The following is a 23,034-nucleotide window of genomic DNA, read 5'->3' on the forward strand; positions in this document are numbered from 1 at the left end:
GGTGGCACTCTTTCAAAAAACGGAATGTGACGAACTGATTTCGAAAAAGTACCCAGTATCAGCATCATCCGCTATATCTAGAGTTCTTTTCTTACAATCAAATTTATCAACATTTTCATGTTGTAAAACTTCACTTATTTCAAATACTCCATAAGTTTGTGGTTCCATCATTACCCAACCATATAGATTATTTGCGTCTATATATAATAATTCATATACAGGATTATCATTTACATTGAAATATCTATCACCTAATACACCTGAAACACCTCCTCTTATAGAATTTTCAAATAATACTAATTGATCTATATTTGTTAATAAGTCCCTTTTTAAATCTGTAGATTTTAAAAGACATCCCCAAGTTAAACCTGGACTAGAATAACAGTGGCAAGGATCGATATTAAAATATCTTAGATTTACATCTCTAAACCTTTCGAATACATCAGTTAATAATAATATATCTGATCTTAAATATAAATCTACTAATTCACCATGATCTTTCAGTCCAAAATGATTCCAAATATTCAATGTTCTATTATAAACTTCATCTTTAACACATTCGGATCTTAATTTATCATAAAATTGTTCTTTTAAAAATTCAGTTATATTAAAATCATTATGATCTTTATAAAAACTATATGGTATAGCACCTATATATCTCATTAATTGAAAATCATCATTATTTGGATAGTGTTGCTTTAATATTTTTAGTTCATCATCAACCAATGATTTTGATAAATTATCTAATAAACTATTTAGAAATCTATATGAGTCTATAAATCTTAAACATCCAAATTGGAAACATATATGATTTTCAGATGTTTTAGCTAACATTTTGAATTTATAAGTTGGTATTTTGTCTACATCTTTTGATCTATTAGAATTCAATATTTCTATTTCATTATTGATTTCTTCTATTTTATGACATAGTTGTTTAATGAATTAATGAGCACCATACTCTGATAAATTATGAAATATTACTGGAACAAAATTGATTTTTTTTAGCGTGCAAGTTTCAATTCTCATGTGCTGCACCTCTAAACTTTCCATTCAAATGATCATGATCTCTAACTTTTTCATCTTTGAAATTAAATAGTTTTTCACAATAAAAACATTTATCAGCAAACTCAAATTCCTCTGTATCTTGTTCTGTCATTATAATTTCTTTATTTGCATCTTATAATTCATTAAATTTCATTTCATATTGAATTAATAAGTCACTAAAATGATTAATAACATTTTCATTTCCATAATAATAATATTCACTTTTAATTAATTCTGGATAGTCGGATTTCACAAATAAACCAAAGGCTGCAGCTGATTGTTGAATATTTTTAATAGTATTTGTTTTTGGTGATCCTGGATAATCAATTACACCAGAATTTAATTTCGTTTTCTTATAATATATTTCTGTTCTATCTTGGTCAGTTAGTTCTTTATACTAAATAACAAATGGTACTTTATTTTTGTAATCATATTTTTTGAATTCTAATGTATTATCTTTTCTGTTGATAGAATTAATTTACAATAATCATGATTATCACATAGTTGTTTATGATCTAATAATGCATTTTCAGTTCTAACTTTATGTAAACATTTTCTACATAGATATATTTTATGAGCATTATCAGAATCTGATTTAAAAAATAAATCAATTTTTTTATCCACATATAATGATTATCATAATATGATATATCTATAACATCAATTGAATCATAATCTTTTGATAGGTATAGAGGTTCTAATGTGTAATGTCTTATATTATCTCCTTTTGTATTTGGTAATTTAATCAAATCAAATACATTTATTTTTATATTATTATCTCTTTCTATTTTTGGAATATTTTCAATTCTAATAGGGTACCTATCTATCTAATAATTATTTTCAAATGGTAAATAATTTGATAATCTAGATCTATGTGTAATATCTTCTGTTGGATGTAAACAATTAATCATTGACCATACAAAACATTTATTATCTTCATTTTGTACATTTATAACAGCATTAGTTTTAAATGGTAATTTGATATAACTTGATGTATTTATATCATTATCGTTATAATATGATGAATTATTTTCATCAATTGGTTTTTATTTAGTCAATTTATTATATTTTGTATTGTACACATGTAACGTCATAAATATTATTTCATCGAATTTCAAACCCGATCCTTCAAAATATTTCTCTTCTATTTTACTTTTTATTTCATTATAACATCTATCTAATCTATCATATATATGTTGTTTTGAAATAGTATGTTGTGAATGAGAATTTATATTATATATTGGTTTATCTTCGGATTTTGTAAATTTAACTTTAGCAGATATACTAATTTTAGGATATTCTACGTCTGTGATTATTTTTATAATATTTTTCATATTTTCTAAATGTTTCTTATTTTCTTCTAATGTTTTGCCTTTATAAAATTTAAATTCAATAGCAGCTGGTCCAATATCACTTTTAAATGCTTCGGTTATTTCAATATTTTTTTATCATCTAATGAATAAATATAAATTCTAACATCTTCAATGTATGGTCTTTTATTGTTTAATTTATTCTTTATTCTTTTAATCATGCTTTTTGTTTCTTATTATCTTTATCAAAATAATCTTCACCTAACATATCATTATTGATATTTCTAATATGACTTTTAGATTTTAAATGTTGTTCATAATATCTTTTGTTACTGAATGATTGATTACATGTAACACATTTATATAGTTCTTTTTCATTCTTAAATTCTTCTAATTTAGTTTCTAATATATCATCTTTATATTCTAATTTCAATCTATTCTCTAAGTGTGTTTTAGTTTTATTATTTCTTGCTTTTTGAGATTTATCTATGTTAATTTTACATGTTGGACAGTAGTAATCAATCCTTCTTATTCTAAATGAATTATTAATTTATTACCATATCTATTAGTAATTGTTTCAGTATTAGTAATTAAATATTTCTTATGAATTGTTAATTCTGTTAACTTCTTAAATTTATAATCCACTGATTTAGCATTTGTAGTAACTTTAATTCTATCTAAGAATGATTTGTTGTTCTCACTGTGTACTTGTTTACTCTCCATTTATCATATATAAATTCTTTTATCAAAATTGATTTCATTATATGATATTTATAAAATATTCATATATATAAATATCACATATATAAATATCAGAGTAATTAGACGTCGTTTCATATCAGAGGTTGAAAGGTTGAATGAGTAAAAAATAAAAAAAAATTCGAGCATGCGAGAATTTATTTCTTATTTTTTATGAGCTAAATACATGTAAGTAGATTATAAATTTTAGAAGTTAACAGAATTAACAATTCATAAGAAATATTTAATTAGGGCCTACTAATATTGAAACAATTGCTAATAGATATGGTAATAAATTGATAATTCATTTAGAATATGAAGGATTGAAAGGAAACAAATATAAATTCAGAACATATCTACCAGATAGATTTCATAGATTATCTAGTAAAGATATTGAAGAATTATGTTCTGGTGATTTCTATTTCATATATAAAGGTAAGAATGAAAAAGGGCGCCATGAAATATATTTCGAATAGTAAAAAATTTAGACTTTAGCCGTTGGAATATAGATTTCTTTGAAAAAGAGAAGGAAAAATCGGGACCATTAATATTCAACCGTTGTTTTTGATTCAGTCAAAGAGGCTATGATTCATTGGAAGCTGTGATTTGGGAATAAGTGATAATTTTTGAAGTTGGGCTGTTCCTCAGAAATTGATTTCTGATGCAAATTTCTCTATTCATCTGACTCATCAACAAGATCTTTTGACAGTTTTGACCATTTTAAAGTTCACCAGACGCGAGGTTTTTGGTGGCGGGGAGGTTTTCCATTTGATAACCACCATTAAAGTTAAATCAAAGTATTAAATCACTCCCAACGCACGTATTTTATGAGTTGTATAATCAACACTGTGTAATTTATCATTTAATCGTCTAACTTTGTCGAAGTTGAAAAATAGGCCCTCAGATGCGCCGAAAAAGCACAAAACCCTCACCGGGCTTCGCGCGTGCTCGAACTGAATGCGCTCGTTTGAATGTGCGCACCGTCGGCGCTCCAGATTGTCGCACCATTGACTAATTTTAGGTGGCTACGTATCGGAGTTGTAGGTAATGTAAAAACGTTAATCTGTTAATCCTATGTCTATAGTAGTTATTTTATATAGACAGGATTAACAGATAATCGTTTTTACATTACTTAAGACCCTGTGATCCCGCACCGTTTTTTTTATAGATTTTTAACGTATAAATGCTGGATGTATCTTAGCTTTAAAAAACAAAGAATGGATGCTTCCAAATATTTTCAGCAAAAATAGAAATGCTGCCTACCTGGCAGCGCGGGAGTACTGCAACTCCTTAAGTGAATCGTTTTGGAGCGGAACACACGCGCGTATTACATCCCACACGCAAGCCCGCTAGCTAGAATCAACGTTTCGTACGAGCAGTTAGTTCTCTAGTCGACACCGCCGACGATCAATGTATGTGACGATCAATGTATGTACAACGTACAGACAAGACACGACCCGGACTACTTGCTGCCTGCCAGCATTGCATTCAGAATATTAAACATCATCATGGATGTCGCTGTCAACACCAGAGCGTATTGCAAAATGCTGCTCCATGCAGCTAAATATCCGCATTGCTCAGTCAACGGTCTTCTTTTGTCACAGAAGTCGAAAGAAAAAGAAACGAAGCACTTGAATTTCGTAGATTGCATTCCACTGTTTCATCTTTCTTTAACCCTAGCTCCCATGTTAGAGGTGGCACTAGCTCAGGTGAGTTTTGTAGCAGCAGGTACCGACACGTAGTAAACAGAAGTAACCTGCCTGATTTCACCTGCCTGTGGTCACAGGCACTTTTGAATATGGGCTTTGATACTGAAAAGAATTAGGCCTATTGATAATCCAGATAAGTAGGCCTATTGTTGTTCTCCATCTATCTCCAATGAATTAAGTATCAACCAAGATCCAAAATCTTGTAGGCCTATCCACCCACAGGGCTCGTATTTGAAGTGTGGGGCACAGGGACTTGACACAAAGGGATTTTGACCCCAGTATCCTAGGTACTATGTATAAAAAGACATGGGAATATTAAGAATATTCTTAAAGATTTCTGCGTTAGACAGAGTGGTTTGAGAAAGTCGGCTCAGGATACGACCAGAAACATGACAAACCATGCTGGAATCTGAGCATCGTATACGAAGTGGATATTTAACGCATATTGAAGTCCGCATGCGCGGCGTAAATCGGCCGGTAAAATAGCGGAAATAAATGCTCAGCCATATATGGTAAAATATCCACTGCCTCGTATAGGCCTATATCCTTTTTTCATCACGGATGAATATCTTCCGCGAATTTCCGCCGTTGGAGGTCCATTTTTATCATTATTGAGATCGATGTAGATCCGTTGAGGAAATGATAGGGTCGGGGGGTTAGGGTCTTGGGGAAAAGTTGATGTTAGATCGTAGCGTACTTAAAGAACAGACTGTAAAAGCGTCTCATAAAACCAGTGCTACGATCTCTGATATCTTTTTTTACAACATCATTCCGAAACACCGCTGTTGTCTACAACCACTGTGCAGATCAATAATATATATACATGCAATAGCGCTGCGCGGGAAATCTATATTTAGAATCTGCGGTGGCACGCTTCAATTCATCCAACAAAGCATAGCCTACGTGCTCAATAAAAGAAGTCATTGTTTTAATACAGGCGCAATACGCTTAGCCTGAGTGATAGATAGGAAAGTTATAGATTGGGGCTCCTCTTGGGACTGTTTTTTATTGACAAGTTCATTTAAGTATGAAAATGTTCTAGTGATTCGGATATCGTCGGGGCCATCCTTTTCGTGTACTCGAGACATTAACAACGAACGATCAACCGCGTGGCAGTAGTTTTATTTTGTCATTGGAAAATGGGCCTCAGGTGCGCCATAAACTCCTTGAAATTTCAAAATTTTCTTGGGAGGCTCCCATTCCCTCCCCCTTTTAGGGGCCTTGCACCTTCCGTGCTCGCAGCTGCTAGTTAGCCTCTAATACTTTATTTCATATTTTTTCGCGTTTTTTTTAACGCCTCTGTTTTCATCCCTGTTTCATACGTTATTCGCGGAATTTGTATACAAGCATGACTTATAGATAACTATAAAAAATACGACTTAGGCCTACCCGTGACTCCTACATGATGTAGCCTAAGTCGTAGAAAAATCATCGGTCCAAGTGCTACGACTTATGCGGGGTTGACTAGTAATGGGCGAAGTAGCAGTGAAAAGTCACATGAAAGGCTAGTCAGTAGCCTGTCTGTGGTTTAGTTTCACGATCGGATATTTTCACAAACCACAGTCAGGAATGGGAAGGTCATTTTTAGCCCACTTGGGACTTAAGTCCCAGCGGGCTATTGCGTTCACTTTTCGTCCTTCGTCCGTCCACGGAATCCAGTTATTTGGGAAGTTTTGAAGACGCTTCAATGTAATGTCTTGATATTTGGGTTACACGTGTATCTACCCTAGACACATCTTCAGCCCGAAAACTGGCCCTGTCAGAATCAAGATGGCCGACTGTCAGCCATTGTTGTTTGCTAAAATCAGCACTTTTTACACATTTTTGAACTTTTTGAGGGAAACTTTGAAGAGGCTTTGATCAATAACCTTGATCTTTCGTATATATTTGAATCATCCCAGAGCCCATTACCAAAAATTGGTTGATCGGACTCTAGATGGCTGTCCTATGACCTTTTTAGTGCCCAAAAATGTCAATTTTGGCCCGAATTCTGAGTCCTGTAGCTTCCTACTGGTTAGCCATTTCTCATTGCAATTGCTGATGGGTATTCTTTGGAAAGGGATGTTTTATACCTGAGACAGGTATTTTTGATCAGCCAATGTTGGTGTTATCAGTACTCATTCGTAGGTGGGAAAATGTTTTTCGACATTATATTGATACTTAAGCATATTTTGTCACCGCAATGAATTAGACAGTTGTAGCTTATAACGTGTTCTATGATTGTGGTGAGTTTCAAGGTCATTGGTTTATGTATATGGCCACCAGGGCGCGTTGAATAATACAATATCTTAGTATTTCTATATTATATTTGTACCAATGCATATTTTGTTACCACAATCAATTGCAAAGTTTTAGCTCATGACATTGACTATGGTTGTGGTGAGTTTTAAGGACATTAGTTATTCTATATGGTCACCAAAAAATACTCTAATCTTATTAATGCAGAGTGTGAAATTTCGCTTTTTAGCCCACTTGGGACTTTAGTCCCAGCGGGCTATTGCGTTCACTTTTCGTCCGTCCGTAGACGGAATCCAGTTATTTTGGGAAGTTTTGAAGACGCTTCAATGTAATGTCTTGATATTTGGGTTACATATGTATCTACCCTAGACACATCTTCAGCCCAAAAACTGGCCCTGTCAGAATAGAGATGGCCAACTGGCAGCCATTGTTGTTCGCCAAAATCAACACTTTTTGAGGGAAATTTTGAAGACGCTTTGATCAATTACCTTGATCTTTCGGATGTATGTGAATCCCCCCAGGGCCCATCAGCATAACAAAAATTGGGTCGACCGGACTCAAGATGACCTATGACCTTTTTTAGTGCCCAAAAATGTCAATTTTGGCCCGAATTCCGAGTCCTGTAGCTCCCTACTGGTTTGCCATTTCTCATTGCAATTTGTGATGGGTATTCTTTGAAAAGGGATGTTTTATACCTGAGACATGTATTTTTGATCAGCCAATTATGACGCAATTGGCGGCCATCTTGGTGTCATCAGTACTCATTTGTTGGTGGGAAAAAGTTTTTCCACATTATATTGATACCTAACCACAATCAATTAGTAACTTGTAGCTCATAACGTGTTCTATGATTGTGGTGAGTTTCAAGGTCATTGGTTTTTGATGGGTTTCGTCGTCAGACGAACCCATCTATGGCATTGTCGTCATGTCTGTCTGTCTGTCTGTCTGTCTGTCTGTCCGTCTGTGGATGTTTCTTTATGACACGATTTAAGCTGTTTGTGTGGACCGACAATTCTGTAATTTCACACAGGTATTCTCTACTTGATGTAGATGGTGCAGCTTGGTTTATATTTGATTCCGATGGTTATAAGTGCTCTAATTTGGTTAAAAGATAATTAACGTTACTCGCTAGTTCAAGCCGCTGTATGGCGCGTTGCTACGACGACGCTCGATCAACATACTGGTACTCGCTGTGTAATACTGAACACTTATATACCTGTAGATATTGATCGTACTAGCACCGGTTTTAGATAGCGCGCGCGCTGATCGGTCTTAACACTTCTCGGAACTGCTGTGCTAAATGCTGAGAGGCCGAATCTATGCGCAAGCATTTATTGGGCTCGTCACATTTGATAGTGAATGGATAAATAACCGGTGTCAATGACGGTCGCTACTCCCCATCAGTATAACTCATAAGTATAAGAAATAATTCTTTCGAGTTTTTTTTTTCAATCCCCGAAGTTGTTGTTACTATGTTGACCTCGCCGTTTTATAAGCTTACCGATGATTCTTCTAGTATTTTCAGGGTCACAAGACATGACGAAGTCGCAAAGTTTTGTACAAATTTCACGAAACAAACAATTATTTAGGCGGCACCTGATCTATTGATTAATTATGATAAATAATGTTTATTTCATTAAAAATTTGTTTTATTCAAACACTACTTTCATCGCACATAGCGTGATCGGTAGGCCCTACTATTCTACGGTAGGCCATGAACTCTTTCATGTGGTAGGCCTATTACAAATGATACAATCCGCGTGTCCGTGAATAAGTGACACGTGGTGGGGCGGGTTGTGAGGAGCATCGAAACTAATCCGTCACAAATAATAGATAGAAAACAATACCTTAAGAGGTTAACTTTTATTAACATCATTACCAAATCAAAACCTGCACATCCTATCATAAATAGAAATTCTAAGAATTTATTTCAAAGAATAATAAATTACGTCTAAATATTGGGATTCGAACTCATAGCATCGATTCAGGTGCCTTTCCCAAAGCAAGTATCCCGCGGGGAAAACCCATTACTATTTATATCGAGAATCGCCTTTTTGCGACAGCGCCACGGCGCTGGAGCATATTAAGTTGATCGAACCACCTGGTGTCTTCCAATACCACCACCTAGTGGGCTCAAATTCAAGTTCAAATATACTTTATTGATACTCATCAAATATACTTAATTGTTACTTTATTCAATACTTTATTGTTCCCAGTACTGCAAATACATCGGATTTCCGCAATTAAGTAGACAGAACACAAATAAAATCAAGAATCTTTTAGTATTCAGAAAACAACGTACATGTTATTTTTCAACTTTAATTAGCAATGAGATAATTTTTTGCGACACTCACGGATGATGCGCATTCCCTTTCTGGAAGGCTGATCGGCTCTTCCCTGAAAAATTAATTTCTGAATCGACGTCCCGTAATGATGAATACTATTTTTAGATCCCCTGATTTCAAAATTCAAAAATATAGATTTATATGAACCTTAGGTCTACCCTTGTAATTAACAAATTATTCGAAAGCAAAGATCTTGCATTCGAGTTTATTCATTTTTTAAGCAGTTTCTTTATTTCAAGCCGCCGAATTGATTGTCTAAATCTCTTTGCTCTTCTCGGAACTTGTATTCAATTAAATTTTCTATTCTCATTCTACAATTTGTACGTGAATACTATCAACGGTAGCATTTGTTTCTTTTCATTTCGTTTTTCATAATGATTTTGTAATATTTAAATCTTCATTTTATCGCGACGGGTGCTTCCGCTTTTAAACTGTTCGTTTGTTACTTCCGATTTTGTAATCTTCATTAATTTATTCATTCTTTATGACTTCTCTCTCTCCAAAATCGGAATAATTGTATCCTTAGATACAATAGGATCTTGATTTTTAATGACTTTGCAAAACCACCTGTCGCAGTATATTTCCTTTTAGAAATATACCTTGTTGACAGCGAGTTCGGTGAATGAAACAGAAACAATTACACAGAAACCCATCATGGAAAGTTTCTTTCTGGTTGTATATGGCCACCAGGGGGCGTTGAATAATACAATATCTTAGTATTTCTATATCATATTCCTATCAATGCATATTTTGTAACCGCAATCAATTGCAAAGTTGTAGCTCATGACATCATCTATGATTGTGGCAAGTTTTAAGGCCATTAGTTATTCTATATGGTCACCAGGGGGCGTTGAATAGTAGAATAACTTAGTATTTCCTTATTATATTGGTACCTAGGCATATTTTGTTAACATGATCAATTACAAAGTTATACTTCGTTACATGTTCTATGATTGTGGTGAGTTTCAAGGTCATTGGGTTTTGAATATGGTCACCAGGGGGCGTTGAATAGTAGAATAACTTAGTATTTCCATATTAAATTGGTAACGAGGCATATTTTGTAATCACAATCAATTACAAAATCATAGCTGCTGACATGTTCTATGATTGTGGTGAGTTTCAAGGTCATTGGTTTTTGTATATGGTCACCAGGGGGCGTTGAATATTGAAATTGTTAGATTGTTGCGCATTTGAAACCACTTCCCAAGTGGGCATGGTGTCCCTGGACCCCTAGTTTTTAATATTTCCCTAAATTATTAGAAAATGCCGATAGTAAGACCGAGGGAATGTTTTTATCGTTGTATGGGCTAATCATGGCGGCAGAGTGCACCTGTGATAAGGCGGAAATAGTTCCATGTGAAGGCAAAGCTTTTAAATGATTAGACAGTCGGAGGTGGTTTATCAACTTTTTTCAACTAAAGTGCTGCTATTTTCCCAACCGTATTGCTAGATTTAGATCGTTTCCCATAAGTCAACACTTGTAATTCAAGTGTGATTTTGATGTGTGTAGAGATACATCGTGACTAGCGTATTGAATGGTGGTGCCAGGTTTAAGCTGCGCATCGATCGTTGATTAGTGGAAATATAGGGTGGAATTATCTTGATTGTATCCATACGAAGTTTACTAAAGGTGAGTGTCAACAAATGGTCCCTTACAGTCCCTCTAATTTGTGTGGAGAGACGCTCTTAACTGGCAAAACCGTTGTCTGTTTCGTGTTATCGTTGGCCTACCCGTTACGTGACTGACCTTGCTTGAGCGTTCGCCGTCGGCGCGCCGCGTCAAAGTTATGAATAAAGTATTATATAACTGATTGTTAATGACATACAATAAATAAACCTTTAAAGAAAGGTACCTAGTGTCTGACATTCTACTGAAAAATTCCGGATTGATTCACCGCATAGTTTTTTCATAGTGAACATTTTAGTATACTGGGTATGAATCAATTAAGATGATTGACAGACGCGGGTGCGGTTGTATCAGCTGTTGAAGACGTTCGATGTAAATAAACTATAGTTTTAACCACGTGTGCGATGAAAACAGGGACATCAAACTAAGAAGCACTGAATTTTTTAATTACATGTGATTTAAATAGGCATCTGTGCTGGTTTTTCAATAAGGCCAGGCCCTCTGGAATTGAATTGAATTCGCCTGTAATTTGCAATGAATCTTTTTGAAAATTAGCTTGAAGATTGGGTCTGGCAAGATGTCCACCCCTATTGTAAAAAAATTTCATTGGTGATCAAATATGGCTGCCATTGGGGTGGCCATTTTGAATTTCTTGTTTGCACGATGCAGCCCGCAATTCTTGATGGATTTCCACAAAATTTGGTGTGAGGATCAGGATAGGTAAGCTGTCCATGCCTTTTGTATATGGAGGTCATCGGCTTTGAAATATGGCCGCCAGGTCAGCCATCTCAAATCTCGAAGGAATTTTGGTAGGTTTAATGTCTACCCCTTATTGAAAATTGAGTTAAAGTATGGCCACCAGGGTTGCCATCCATCTGATTTCTTTTCAGCACGATGCCTACACCAATTCTTGATGCATTTTTTTGCAATTTTTCGAATCTTTGTGGGGCAGCTAAAATGGGCTTGTCTTGTAAGGATATATTAACAGAAAATGAACATAACCGCCACATAGCCTATACCATCTTAAATATTTTAAAACTTGTTACATCATTACAATGTAAATCTTTCTGTAAAACTTTGAATACTGAATCATTCTTCTTCTACTGCGTCATGAAGGTACAAGGCCCATGGGCCTCTTGTTGTTTAAATTTCTATTATTCATATGAAAAAGCGAAAGTTTAAAGCTATCATGACTATTGAGATTTAGTGTATTCGCATCCAAATAATAGGTGATTGGCAGTAAAACAGAGTCATCCATTGTAAAATAGGGATTTAACTGGTGTTAGTAACTTACAATCCTCATTCTGTTAAGAACCGCGTGAGCAAAAAATTTAGCAAACCAACTAGACTACAATAACAAAATAGAAGCATAATGGTTATCATTCCTACAGCATCGGAAAAGGATAACAAGAAACATAGGCAGACAAGGTTATCCTATATTGTTTAAGATTCTATCGAAATCCGCCGAGCCATTCACATTGTATTTGGTCCCTTTAATGATCGCGGTAATCCTTCCATCGTATGACCACGACGCACTGACGCTATCGTGGTTGTACAGGAATTTGAGGAAATCCGCTCGTCCTTTGGACGCTAAATAAATATCGCTAATAAAAACTTGAAGCGCAAGATTTTTATTGCAAATGAACTAGCCTAGAACATGGCGGATTTAGGTTCCAATTAAGGTTTAAGGTTTATTTATTTCGCTCTAACCAAACATTGGTATATAGAGGTTACAAGAATTTGTACAATAAAATTTATAATTTACAAAACTTAAAAACAAGAAAACAGAGATACACATAGAATTAGGACCATAGTTTATATGTACCTTTATACCAATTGAAAATCAGCTTTCTGGCTATCCCAAAATGGCTGCCAAGGCATTATAGGCCTATATTACCCCGATAGGTCCATGGATTAGACTTTTCCATCATATTTAAGCTTTTTATTCTTTCAAAATTGTCTCAATGGTGGACATCTTGAATTATTCTTGTTTCGGAGTCTACACTACAGGGGAGTGGCAACCAAATAATTATTTGTCAGACATATAGTATAAATAAATCATTGCCTGTGCATTGCTATGCGCTTAGGGTTCGGAGCGTGCATCAATTGGCAGCCGAAGGAATCGATGAAAGCGTAGAACCGGGGGAAGAGTGCAAGAGGGGGCGGTTAATGCAAATTTGAACGAATCAGAAGAACCACCTTGGTAATTACTGGTGCGACATACGTCGAACCAACTGCACCGGTAGCTACGCCGCTGCACTACAGATGACATAGAATTTCTTTTTGGATATTGGTAGGTGTGATAAGTTAGGTCAACGGATCACGCCTATCAAAAATAAGTTTCTCACTGCTCCGGCTTGATTTTCCAAGATGGAACGTTGCTGTATTATTAATATTGCGCAATATTTAGGAAACTGTTAGTATATTTTACTTGTCCACTTTTCAATAGGTATGTAAAAACTTAACTTTTAACATACTGAGGTGAATCATGATTAAACCACTTTCTGGTTGGTAGTTACTTGTTCATCAGGGGGATTGAATATTGATTGAAAATGTCGCATTTTCAAGCATTTCTTCACCGAGCAGGCATGGTGTCCCTGGACCCCTAGTTTTTACATAGAAAATAAATGGTGGCAATGCTAGGATAGATCATTATCTTTTCTTTCAATTCAATTTAGATTGATTCATATTGCAAATCAAAAGGATTATGTATATCTGGTTACTATCAAGCGAATGAGTACCTTGGAGATGCAAGGTGAGTAATACATATGCAGCAAACTCTGTTATACATATATCATGGGATAAGCCTAATGCAGCAATTCGCCGTTACTCGCCTAGTGTGTGGATACTAGCGACAAATTCTGTTACTATCAGCCAATCAATGAGATAAAAATCATGTGCAATTCACAAAATGGCGGCCAGAACTTTATCCACACAATTCGTCTAAGCATACATGTGGTCGTGGGTGAACAGGCGGGAAAGTTGCCAATGAGAAGCTTAGTATTTGTGGCTAAAAATCGCCTAGTGAGCGCTGAGCTTAACACGTCACAGAAATATGGCGGTAGATTTGAATCCATGATTGTTCAAAGTTATTTTTCAGGAGCACATGATACTTTGACGTAGTGCACGGTGCTAGTCATATCAGCTTTAAATGTCAAGCAATGAAAATTTTTAATGATTTCTATAATAACCTTCAGTTTATGTGAGGAGGCCAGCTTTACAGAAACCCTATTATTGCTGCTTTGCAGCTATATTTACTTTTTTTTTTTTCAGTCCAACTATTGTATCTTATAAAGTGGCGGATCGTATATCTGAAAATAGTGGAAGTGGTGAATCACTTATAGTTATGGTATGTGCGTTTTTTGTGACATTAACATCAAGATGTATTTTACACAAATACTTTATAGGAACACTGATTGAAATTTTCATTAATCTTCTCAGCTTGACAATAGAAAATTAAGTTTTGAATGTGAAGAACCAGCACACAGAATACACAGGTATCATGATGGAAAATGGAAACAATTACCACATGAGAGTAGGTAAGTAAGTAGGTAATGGTTTTTCATGTTGTACCAGCAATAAATAGGCTGAAGCATATATTTTGAGAGGTAACTGCTTATACAGTGGAACCTCGTTTCTAACGAACCGCGTGGGGAAAAATAAAAAGATCGTAATATCCAATAGTTCGTTAGATCCGTTTCACATCGTTTATGTATGAAAAGAACACCCCCTGGTGTGATGAAACACAAACCAAGTGGTTTCATTGGACCAGGGCTACTATCTTATATAATATTACCGAATTGTCGTACCGACTGCTCTGTCGTTACTGGACATATCGCCCTGAAAATTTCCCCAGTGGTAGATCTCGGCGTGTTTTATCGCTTGGTCGTGGTTTCCGATGGAAATGTATTCTGGAATTTATGTGGTGGGCCATTTACCAAATTTTTGTAGTCTCTCCTACTGTTCACAGAGGGCATATGGGTGTACTGGCATAGCCACTGACTTGAGTTGTCAGTTGATACAGTACGAGTTATTGCTGCCTTTATGACCCGGCTGCTGGGTCACGAAACAGTTTTTTAAATGTTACAGTAAATAAAAAAGCAATTAACCCACTTAGTGTAACCTACGAGGCACTGCAACAAACTCACTACTCAAGTCAGCAGAGTGATTGTATTACGCTGAGGCGTTAGCGTACGTGCGACTGAACATTTTTATTGTTTATCTGTTATCTGCTGTACCCACGGGTTCGGATCTTCAGTACCGTGTATGATTCATACATAATGAAATGATCATATCGGTACTTTACACATTTCTTTGCAGTCTATAGTTCTGTTTTCGGGCTTCCATGGGAAGATGACATTTTCAGTAAGTGATTAAGGGATCGAGTATCCTCGGCTACAGGTCAAGTCGGTCCGAGATCCCATGGTCTGAATGGGCATGAGTGATCACAAAATACTTCTACTCAATTCACAAGAAAGTCGGAAGTGGTAGGCCCTATATGTTCAAAAATCACCCTTGGTTTCCACGGGTTTTTCATATATTATGAAATGATCATACCGGTACTTAACACATTTGTCTGCTATCTATAGTTCTGTTTCGGATGGGTTCAAATCTTCAGTACTGCGTGCAATTCATACATTATGAAATGATCATATGGGTACTTCACATAGGCCTATTTTTTTCTATCTATGGTTCTATTACCTTGGGCCTCCATGGGAAGAAGAAATTTTCAGTATGTGATTAGGGGCCCCAGTATCCTCGGGCACTGACCTCGAGAGGGGTAGGTCCGACCGGTAAGCAGAGAGAGATAGAGAACGAACAACGGAACGACTACGTGGTTTTCTGTTAATGTGACACATACTATAGAATTCTATTCCGTATTTATAGAGGAATGCACAGATACAGTTGAATAGTTACAGTTACAGTTAAAGGCTCAGTACAGTCTAATAGTTCACGCAGTTCGACAATTGTGTGAAGTTCTACAATTTAATATAACAATATAATACACTATAACTGATAATCTTATTCACGACAGGCACAGGTCAAGTTGGTCCCGAGATCCCATATGGTCTCTATGGGCACGGGTGATCACACCACGTAATAGGCCACTTTAAAATGCTCCTACTCAATTCGTATGCAATGGACTAATAAGTACGAAGTTCTACGTTTAAAAATTCCGTGGTTTCTTCACTTACTGAAATCAGCAGAGTGAGGCTGGAGCGTGTGTGACTGAACATTTTTGTTTTTTACCTGTTACCTGCTGCACCCGCGGGTTCAAATCTTCAGTACTGCGTAGAATTCATACATTATGAAATGATCATATCGGTACTTTACATATTTGTTTCTATCTATATTTCTATTACCTCGGGCCTCCATGGGAAGACGAAATTTTCAATATGTGATTAAGGGCCCCAGTTTCCTCTGGCACGGGTCAAGTTAGTCCCGAGATTCCATATGGTATCCTTATCTAGGTAATCATACCACATGATAGACCACTTTATGCTCCTACTCAATTCACGTGCAATGAACTAATAAGTCGGAAGATCTACGTTTAAAAATCACCATTTCCACTAGTAAGTATAAATACTGTCGGCTAATAAATCACTAATTGACAGCAGTAAACTATGAAAAAAATTTAAACCAAATTCAGATATGCTCTCTGTTAACTTTGAGTGGTTAATACATGTGTTGCACACATGAGTCCCTCCCAGGGAATGCGATGGAACGAGATCAAGGAAATGAATGTAACAACGAGATGCCGGTTAAAACGTCAGAACAATTTTAAAACTTCAGTCAGAGCGTTTAATCCCTTTTTCGATTTCTCTGATGGTCTCAATTATTTTGTGAAGTACGTATTCATAAGCGCATGTGCATATTACTGTAAACAGGCTGAAACAATGACCTACTACCGTTCTACAAATTGTAGCAGCCAGCAACACATCGTTAATCTGTATTGCTAATCTAAGATGAATAAAGCAACACTGCCTCTCGTTTTGAAACTGACAATAAATAAACAAGTGTGATTATTGGCTTAGCGATGGATCGTTAGAACCAATGAAAATATATAATAGGACTCACGAGAAACTAAGGTCATTATAACCGAAAGTTCGTTAGAAAAGGGGCCCTTCTTTCCGATGAAATTTAACTGTAAATGAGAAGGATTTAGCCGGGGATTTTTTCACCTTCATGACTACATTCACCTTCATGAAGGTTATAAGATGGTAGTGAGTCGATGACGTCATTTTCGTGTCGCCACTTATAACTTGGTGGGAGTTCAGAGGAAGATTTGTCAAACGAATAAATACTCTAATCTTATTGATGCAGAGTGTGAAATTTCGCTTTTTTTAAATATTTCCCTAAATTATTAGAAAATGCCGATAGTAAAACCGTGGGAAAGTTTTTATCGTTGAGTGGGCGAATCACGGTGGCAGAGTGCACCTGTGATAAGGCGGAAATAGTTCCATGGGAAGGCAAAGCTTTTAAATGATTAGACTGTCGGAGGTGGTTTATCAACTTTTTTCAACTATAGTGCTGCTATTTTCCCAACCAAATTACTAGATTTCGATCGTTTCCCATAAGTCAACACTTGTAATTCAAGTGTGATTTTGATGTGTGTCAAGCTACATCGTGACTAGCGTATTGAATGGCGGCGCCATGTTTAAGCTGCGCATCGATCGTTGAATAGTGGGAATGTAGGGTGGAATTATCTTGATTGTATCCATACGAAGTTTATTAAAGGTGAGTGTCAACAAATAGTCCATTAAAGTCCCTCTTAATTGTGTGGAGATACGCTCTTAACCGGCAAAACGATGGTCTGTTTCGTGTTATTGTTGGCCTACCCGTTACGTGACTGACCTTGCTTGAGCGTTTGCCGTCGGCGCGCCGCTTCAAAGTTATGAATAAATTATTATATAACTGATTGTTAATGACATACAACAAATAAACCTTTAAAAAATGGTACCTAGTGTCTGACATTCTACTGTAAAATTCCGGGTTGATTCACCGCATAGTTTTTTCATAGTGAGCATTTTAGTATACCGGTATGAATCAATTACGATGATTGACAGACGCGGGTGCGGTTGTATCAGCTGTTGAAAACGTTCGATGTAAACAATAATTTAAACCACATGCGCGATGAAAACAGGGACATCAAACTAAGAAGCACTGAATTTTTAATTAGGCCTACATGTGATTTAAATAGGCATCTGTGCTGGTTTTTCAAAAAGGCCAGGCCCTCTGGAATTGAATTTGACACAGTAATTCGCCTGTAATTTGCGATGAATCTTTTTGAAAATTAGCTTGAAGATTGGGTCTGGCGAGATTTCCACCCCTATTGTAAAAAAATGTCATTGGCGATCAAATATGGCTGCCATTGGGGTGCCCATTTTGAATTTCTTGTTTGCACGATGCAGCCCGCAATTCTTGATGGATTTCCACAAAATTTGGTGTGAGGATCAGGGTAGGTAAGCTGTCCATGCCTTTTGTATATTGAGGTCATCGGCATTAAAATATGGCCGCCAGGTCAGCCATCTCGAATCTCGAAGGTGTAAGAATTTTGGTAGGTGAAATGTCTACCCCTTATTGGAAGTTGAGTTCTCTGCAGCTAAAATGGGCTAGTCTTTTCATGTAAGGATATATTAACAGAAAATGAACATTATCGCCACATAGCCTATACCATCTTAACTATTTTAAAACTTGTAAATCTTTCTGTAAAACTTTGAATACTGAATCATTCTTCTACTGAGTCATGAAGGTACAAGGCCTGTGGGCCTCTTGTTTTGTACGTAACAAGCAATGGTTTGTTAGTTCCGAGGTCGTTAGATCGAGGTTCCACTGTATCAATGATTTTATACTTTTATATCAAAATTATCGCAGATATAGTGTTTCAAGTTAGATACTGTCTTTTTCTTGCACTGTCCTTTCATCTTAAAATCTTGTACAATAAACCTTGCGCAAGTTGGATAGGCGAAAGTGTATATGAAAAATCATAGAAAATGAATATTGATATGAAAAGTTTTTAGGAATCCATGTGAAAAAAATGGGATTAGCCTACCGGGTATGTCTTCCAGAATATTTAGGGTTTTCTGACTTTCGTCGAAAACCCTCTTGAAATTCTGTTGATTATTAATATTATATATTTTCCGCCGATTTCGTCAAATAAAATTCATCTTCATTCAGATTCGGCAACTGACAGCTTCGAAACAAAATGTATAAATTGATACTGTAATAACGGTCTCTCTGAACCAACAGATTGTCTGAATGTACTTTCCATCCTATTTGAAACTTAAAATTACTTATTAGGTCACTGTAAATAAAGAATTGAATTGAATTGTTAGACAACAAGCACCGGCGAAATAACAGTTTGTGACGTCATTTAGTAAGTAAATAAAGGAGGGCTCCGAGAATTTCCAAATCACGGGGACTATACTGGGGTTAGACCATTCAACCAAAAAGAGGATTGCTCCGATAATATCCAAATCCTCTCATATTATTTTTTCCATCGAATACCCGGTAATTAATTTTTCCTTTCGATCACATGCATCCAGAAAACCCGTTATCGCTGCTTTGCAGCTATACTTTACATTGTTTTTCCTGGTGAATATCAAGTTTTAAGGCATAAACAGGCCCGTAGACTGGGGGTTTGACAAGCAAATGCTTAACATTACGGCTTTGAGTTCCACTCACGATGAGTGACTTGAAAAATTCACTACTATATTTGAGCACTTGCAAGTGCTGCAACTAGGAAATGCTGCACTTAAACCTTAATATTTTGATCAAGTTGATCTTGGTGAATCCAGCTTATACAGTACATGTCTCAAATAAATATGAAACAAATAGCTGAATATATTTACTTTGTTCTAATAGAATGTCTAGTGTGTTCATAATCATTATTAGCCCACTTGGGACTTAAGCCCCAGCGACTATTGCGTTCACTATTCATCCGGCGGTCGTCCGTGCGTAGACGGAATCAAGTTATTTTGGGAAGTTTTGAAGACGCTTCCTTCTCTTTTCCAGAGAAATTTATATTCCATAGTCGGATTTTATAAGTTGGGAATTCGCCAATCTCGTAGTACTTTTCTTGGTTTCAAAAAATCCCATTGCAGTTTGATTTCTTCCCAGGTTTACTGTAGATCCAATCCAAAAACTAAATTGTAATCAAGCATTAGTTGCTTTCAGACCCTTTCATACTTGCTAGCTAGCTACTTTGCAAATCAAATCAAAGAATTAAAACCACGAGTAATGAGTTTCCATAATAGAAGACATTTTGAATGTTTGTGTCATATGCCTATTAATGTTTGTATGTTTTAGCCAAAATATGGAAACTGGGTGTCTTGCAGCAGCATCAGCGCTGATACAGTCGAAAACATATGAACAACTAACTGACTTCGATAACTATTTAGACGACATTACTCAGGATTGGCAGAATCTGTGGATAAATGAACAGTTAAAAAATCTTGCATGAAGGCTACTGACTAAGGATTCCCAAGGGGGTAGTATTTATTATGTCCATTGTATAAGCTTTTTGTATTTCGTGAAGTTTTTAAGGTAACCTATGGGATAGGCCTATATAATCATATGTCTTTGTGAAATGCCTTCTAGTGTGTTCGAGTGTTACTTGGAATTATATAGAAATTGAGCTGTTCGAAGTGGTATGGTACCATTTTAATTGTACGTATGGAAATCCTCCAACTCCCCCCTCTATGTACAAAACTTTTAGCATAATGTACTTAGAGAAAAGTAGCCAATTTTTGCCTTTCTGTGGATACATATGTACTATTTGACAGGTGCCTAAGGATATCGGTTATCCTTGCTTGTACACACATACACGTGAAGAGAATTTCTATTAGATAATTAGAATTGAATTTCAAATTGGTTATTGATAGAAAGGTTATAAGTTATTCAGGCATAAAATTCTAACCCACTGCAGTTCATTTTGATCATTCCTGAGATTACTGTAAATCCTTGAAAAATATTTGGCAGTGTGAGAAATAATGGAGGAGGTATCATAGAAATTTCTTGAGTGAAGACTGGTAGGCCTACTGGATCAAATAAAAGTGTTATCCTAAATATTTAAAAATTCAATTTTCATATATATATATATATATATATATATATATATATATATATATATATATATATATATATATATATATATATATATAATGTATGTACACTGTATGACATTTTCGCTATCTCCCTTAGTGGAGATGACAGTGGAGGATATTCATTGAAATGTTTTTGCTGGTCGTCACAGATTTTTTTATCATCCTGTCACCCTCACTAGCATTACATGTATTTTACAGGGTTTCTCGAAAGATGTGTTACGGAAGCTGCATGATTGATTATTCATTAGCTATCATTTCAATAAATTTTTTGTGGGGGTAAGGTTGGTGAGGATTGAATATTAAATGCAATAATGAGCCATACATGGCTGAGTAACTGTGATTTGAATGGCCATGAAAATCGAGGCGAACCAAAACAAGAAATAAGGATTGTTTCATTTTGTACATTTATTACATGAACAGCTACCATTTGAGATATTGATCACTGGATCTCCCTCCATGTGATATTTTCCTGGAGGAAATTTTTTAAATCAAGGTATCCAAAACACCACCAGCGTGAATCCAGGACTTAAGTGTTCAGCTAGTAACATATTTGTAAAATACTGAATCTGATGCGTTAAAATTATGTTTGAAAAATGAGATGTCACTTTCTTTCCACCTTTCCTGTACAATAAAAGTATAGAATTATCACTCCACTTCCATTTTGTAGTTCTTGATAAAATATCATTATGGGAAAGTCACTGTAGCCCCAAACTTGGCAACACGTGTTGATAATGTCAGAATAAAACATCAAATTTACCCGTCAAACTTTTGTATTTGATTGTCACACTTTCATATTTAAACTTTAATTTTTCACCTGTTAACTCCAAATTGATCTGTCAATTTTACGTGAAATGTCTGTCATAACATTGTTTTTGACGCGTCAAATCTGACCATAGATATACAGTCAAAATTTTGATGCGAATATGTTATTTGACGAGTTCAGTAAATGCCCAGTCCAAGTACATCTTTTGACAGGTGAACTATGTTTGAACTACCGTTATATTTAATATGCTGTTTATATGGGTAAAATCGATGGTTATGATGGTTTGACAAACGTCTGACATATGTTAGTTTTATCAAAATTATATCTAAGCGAGTTTGACGGTGCAATGAACATTTGGTTTTGACATAATATCTACAATAGCAATTTTGATGTGTCAAATGAATGTTGGGTTTTGACAGTAAATCCAACCATGGGGTCATTCATTTATTACGTACGCATTAGGGGAGGGGGAGGGATAAGTGCAATTGCGTACTGTAATGCTTAATGTATATGAAAAAATGGCCAATTTTGCGTACAGAGGGGGAGGGGGGTTGAAAAATTCAAATTTAATGCGTACGTAATAAATGAATGATCCCCATGTGGTAACTACACTCGAGGAATATGCCATTAGCTTTGCAGTTACGCAATATGCATCATCAACATCAATACCGTAGACAAAATTTGTTTATGATTCAACTTCGTCCCCTGATGGTGAACACAAAAATTGGGTATTCCATTTGTGGAGACTCCTATGACAGTTCTAAGAATTGTCAAATATCAAGACTACAGTTGAAACTTGAGATACAGTCAACCTCCGTTAATCCGTATCATTGGGGACTGACCTTTTTAGTATGGATAAGTGCGTATGGGTAACAGATAATTCGTAATTGATACGGATTAACTATTATCCATTTGAACTGTAAGTGCACAATTCGTATCGTAGCCGGTTTAGTAATCTCTCAAACCGTGGACCACTACAGTATAACGATCCAACGAACCGTTGGGGGAATAAAAATAAAAAGGGGAATATCTTAACATCTGATGGTTCATTAAATCCATTTGGCATCATTTGTACATGAAAAGAAAACATCCCCCTGATGAAATGCAAACAAACTGGCTTCAGTAGAGTAGTTCACTCTCCATTCACTCATCAT

General features: G+C 35.7%; 1 protein-coding gene across 1 annotated transcript; it reads left to right on the top strand.

Annotated features, from left to right (window-relative positions):
• The first annotated feature begins 4,592 nt into the window (after positions 1 to 4,592).
• On the top strand, positions 4,593 to 21,114 carry LOC141901512 (ER membrane protein complex subunit 8-like). Its single transcript, XM_074788797.1, has 5 exons — positions 4,593 to 4,801; positions 13,690 to 13,766; positions 14,285 to 14,360; positions 14,453 to 14,550; positions 20,321 to 21,114. Exons 1-5 carry the CDS (start codon positions 4,601 to 4,603, stop codon positions 20,472 to 20,474), a joined length of 606 nt encoding a protein of 201 aa, XP_074644898.1. The 5' UTR covers positions 4,593 to 4,600; the 3' UTR covers positions 20,475 to 21,114.
• The last annotated feature ends 1,920 nt before the right edge of the window (positions 21,115 to 23,034 follow it).

Source organism: Tubulanus polymorphus, chromosome 3 (genome assembly GCF_964204645.1).
Source record: "Tubulanus polymorphus chromosome 3, tnTubPoly1.2, whole genome shotgun sequence".
In the NCBI taxonomy this organism is placed as follows: Eukaryota; Metazoa; Nemertea; class Palaeonemertea; order Tubulaniformes; family Tubulanidae; genus Tubulanus; species Tubulanus polymorphus.

Bases quoted from the DNA above. Each gene is read 5' to 3' on its own strand.
- LOC141901512 (XM_074788797.1), top strand. From the start codon at position 4,601: ATGGATGTCGCTGTCAACACCAGAGCGTATTGCAAAATGCTGCTCCAT. The intron at 13,767-14,284 runs GTGAGTAATACA...TTTTTTTTTCAG, and splicing joins GAGTACCTTGGAGATGCAAG to TCCAACTATTGTATCTTATA. The intron at 14,361-14,452 runs GTATGTGCGTTT...TAATCTTCTCAG, and splicing joins GTGAATCACTTATAGTTATG to CTTGACAATAGAAAATTAAG.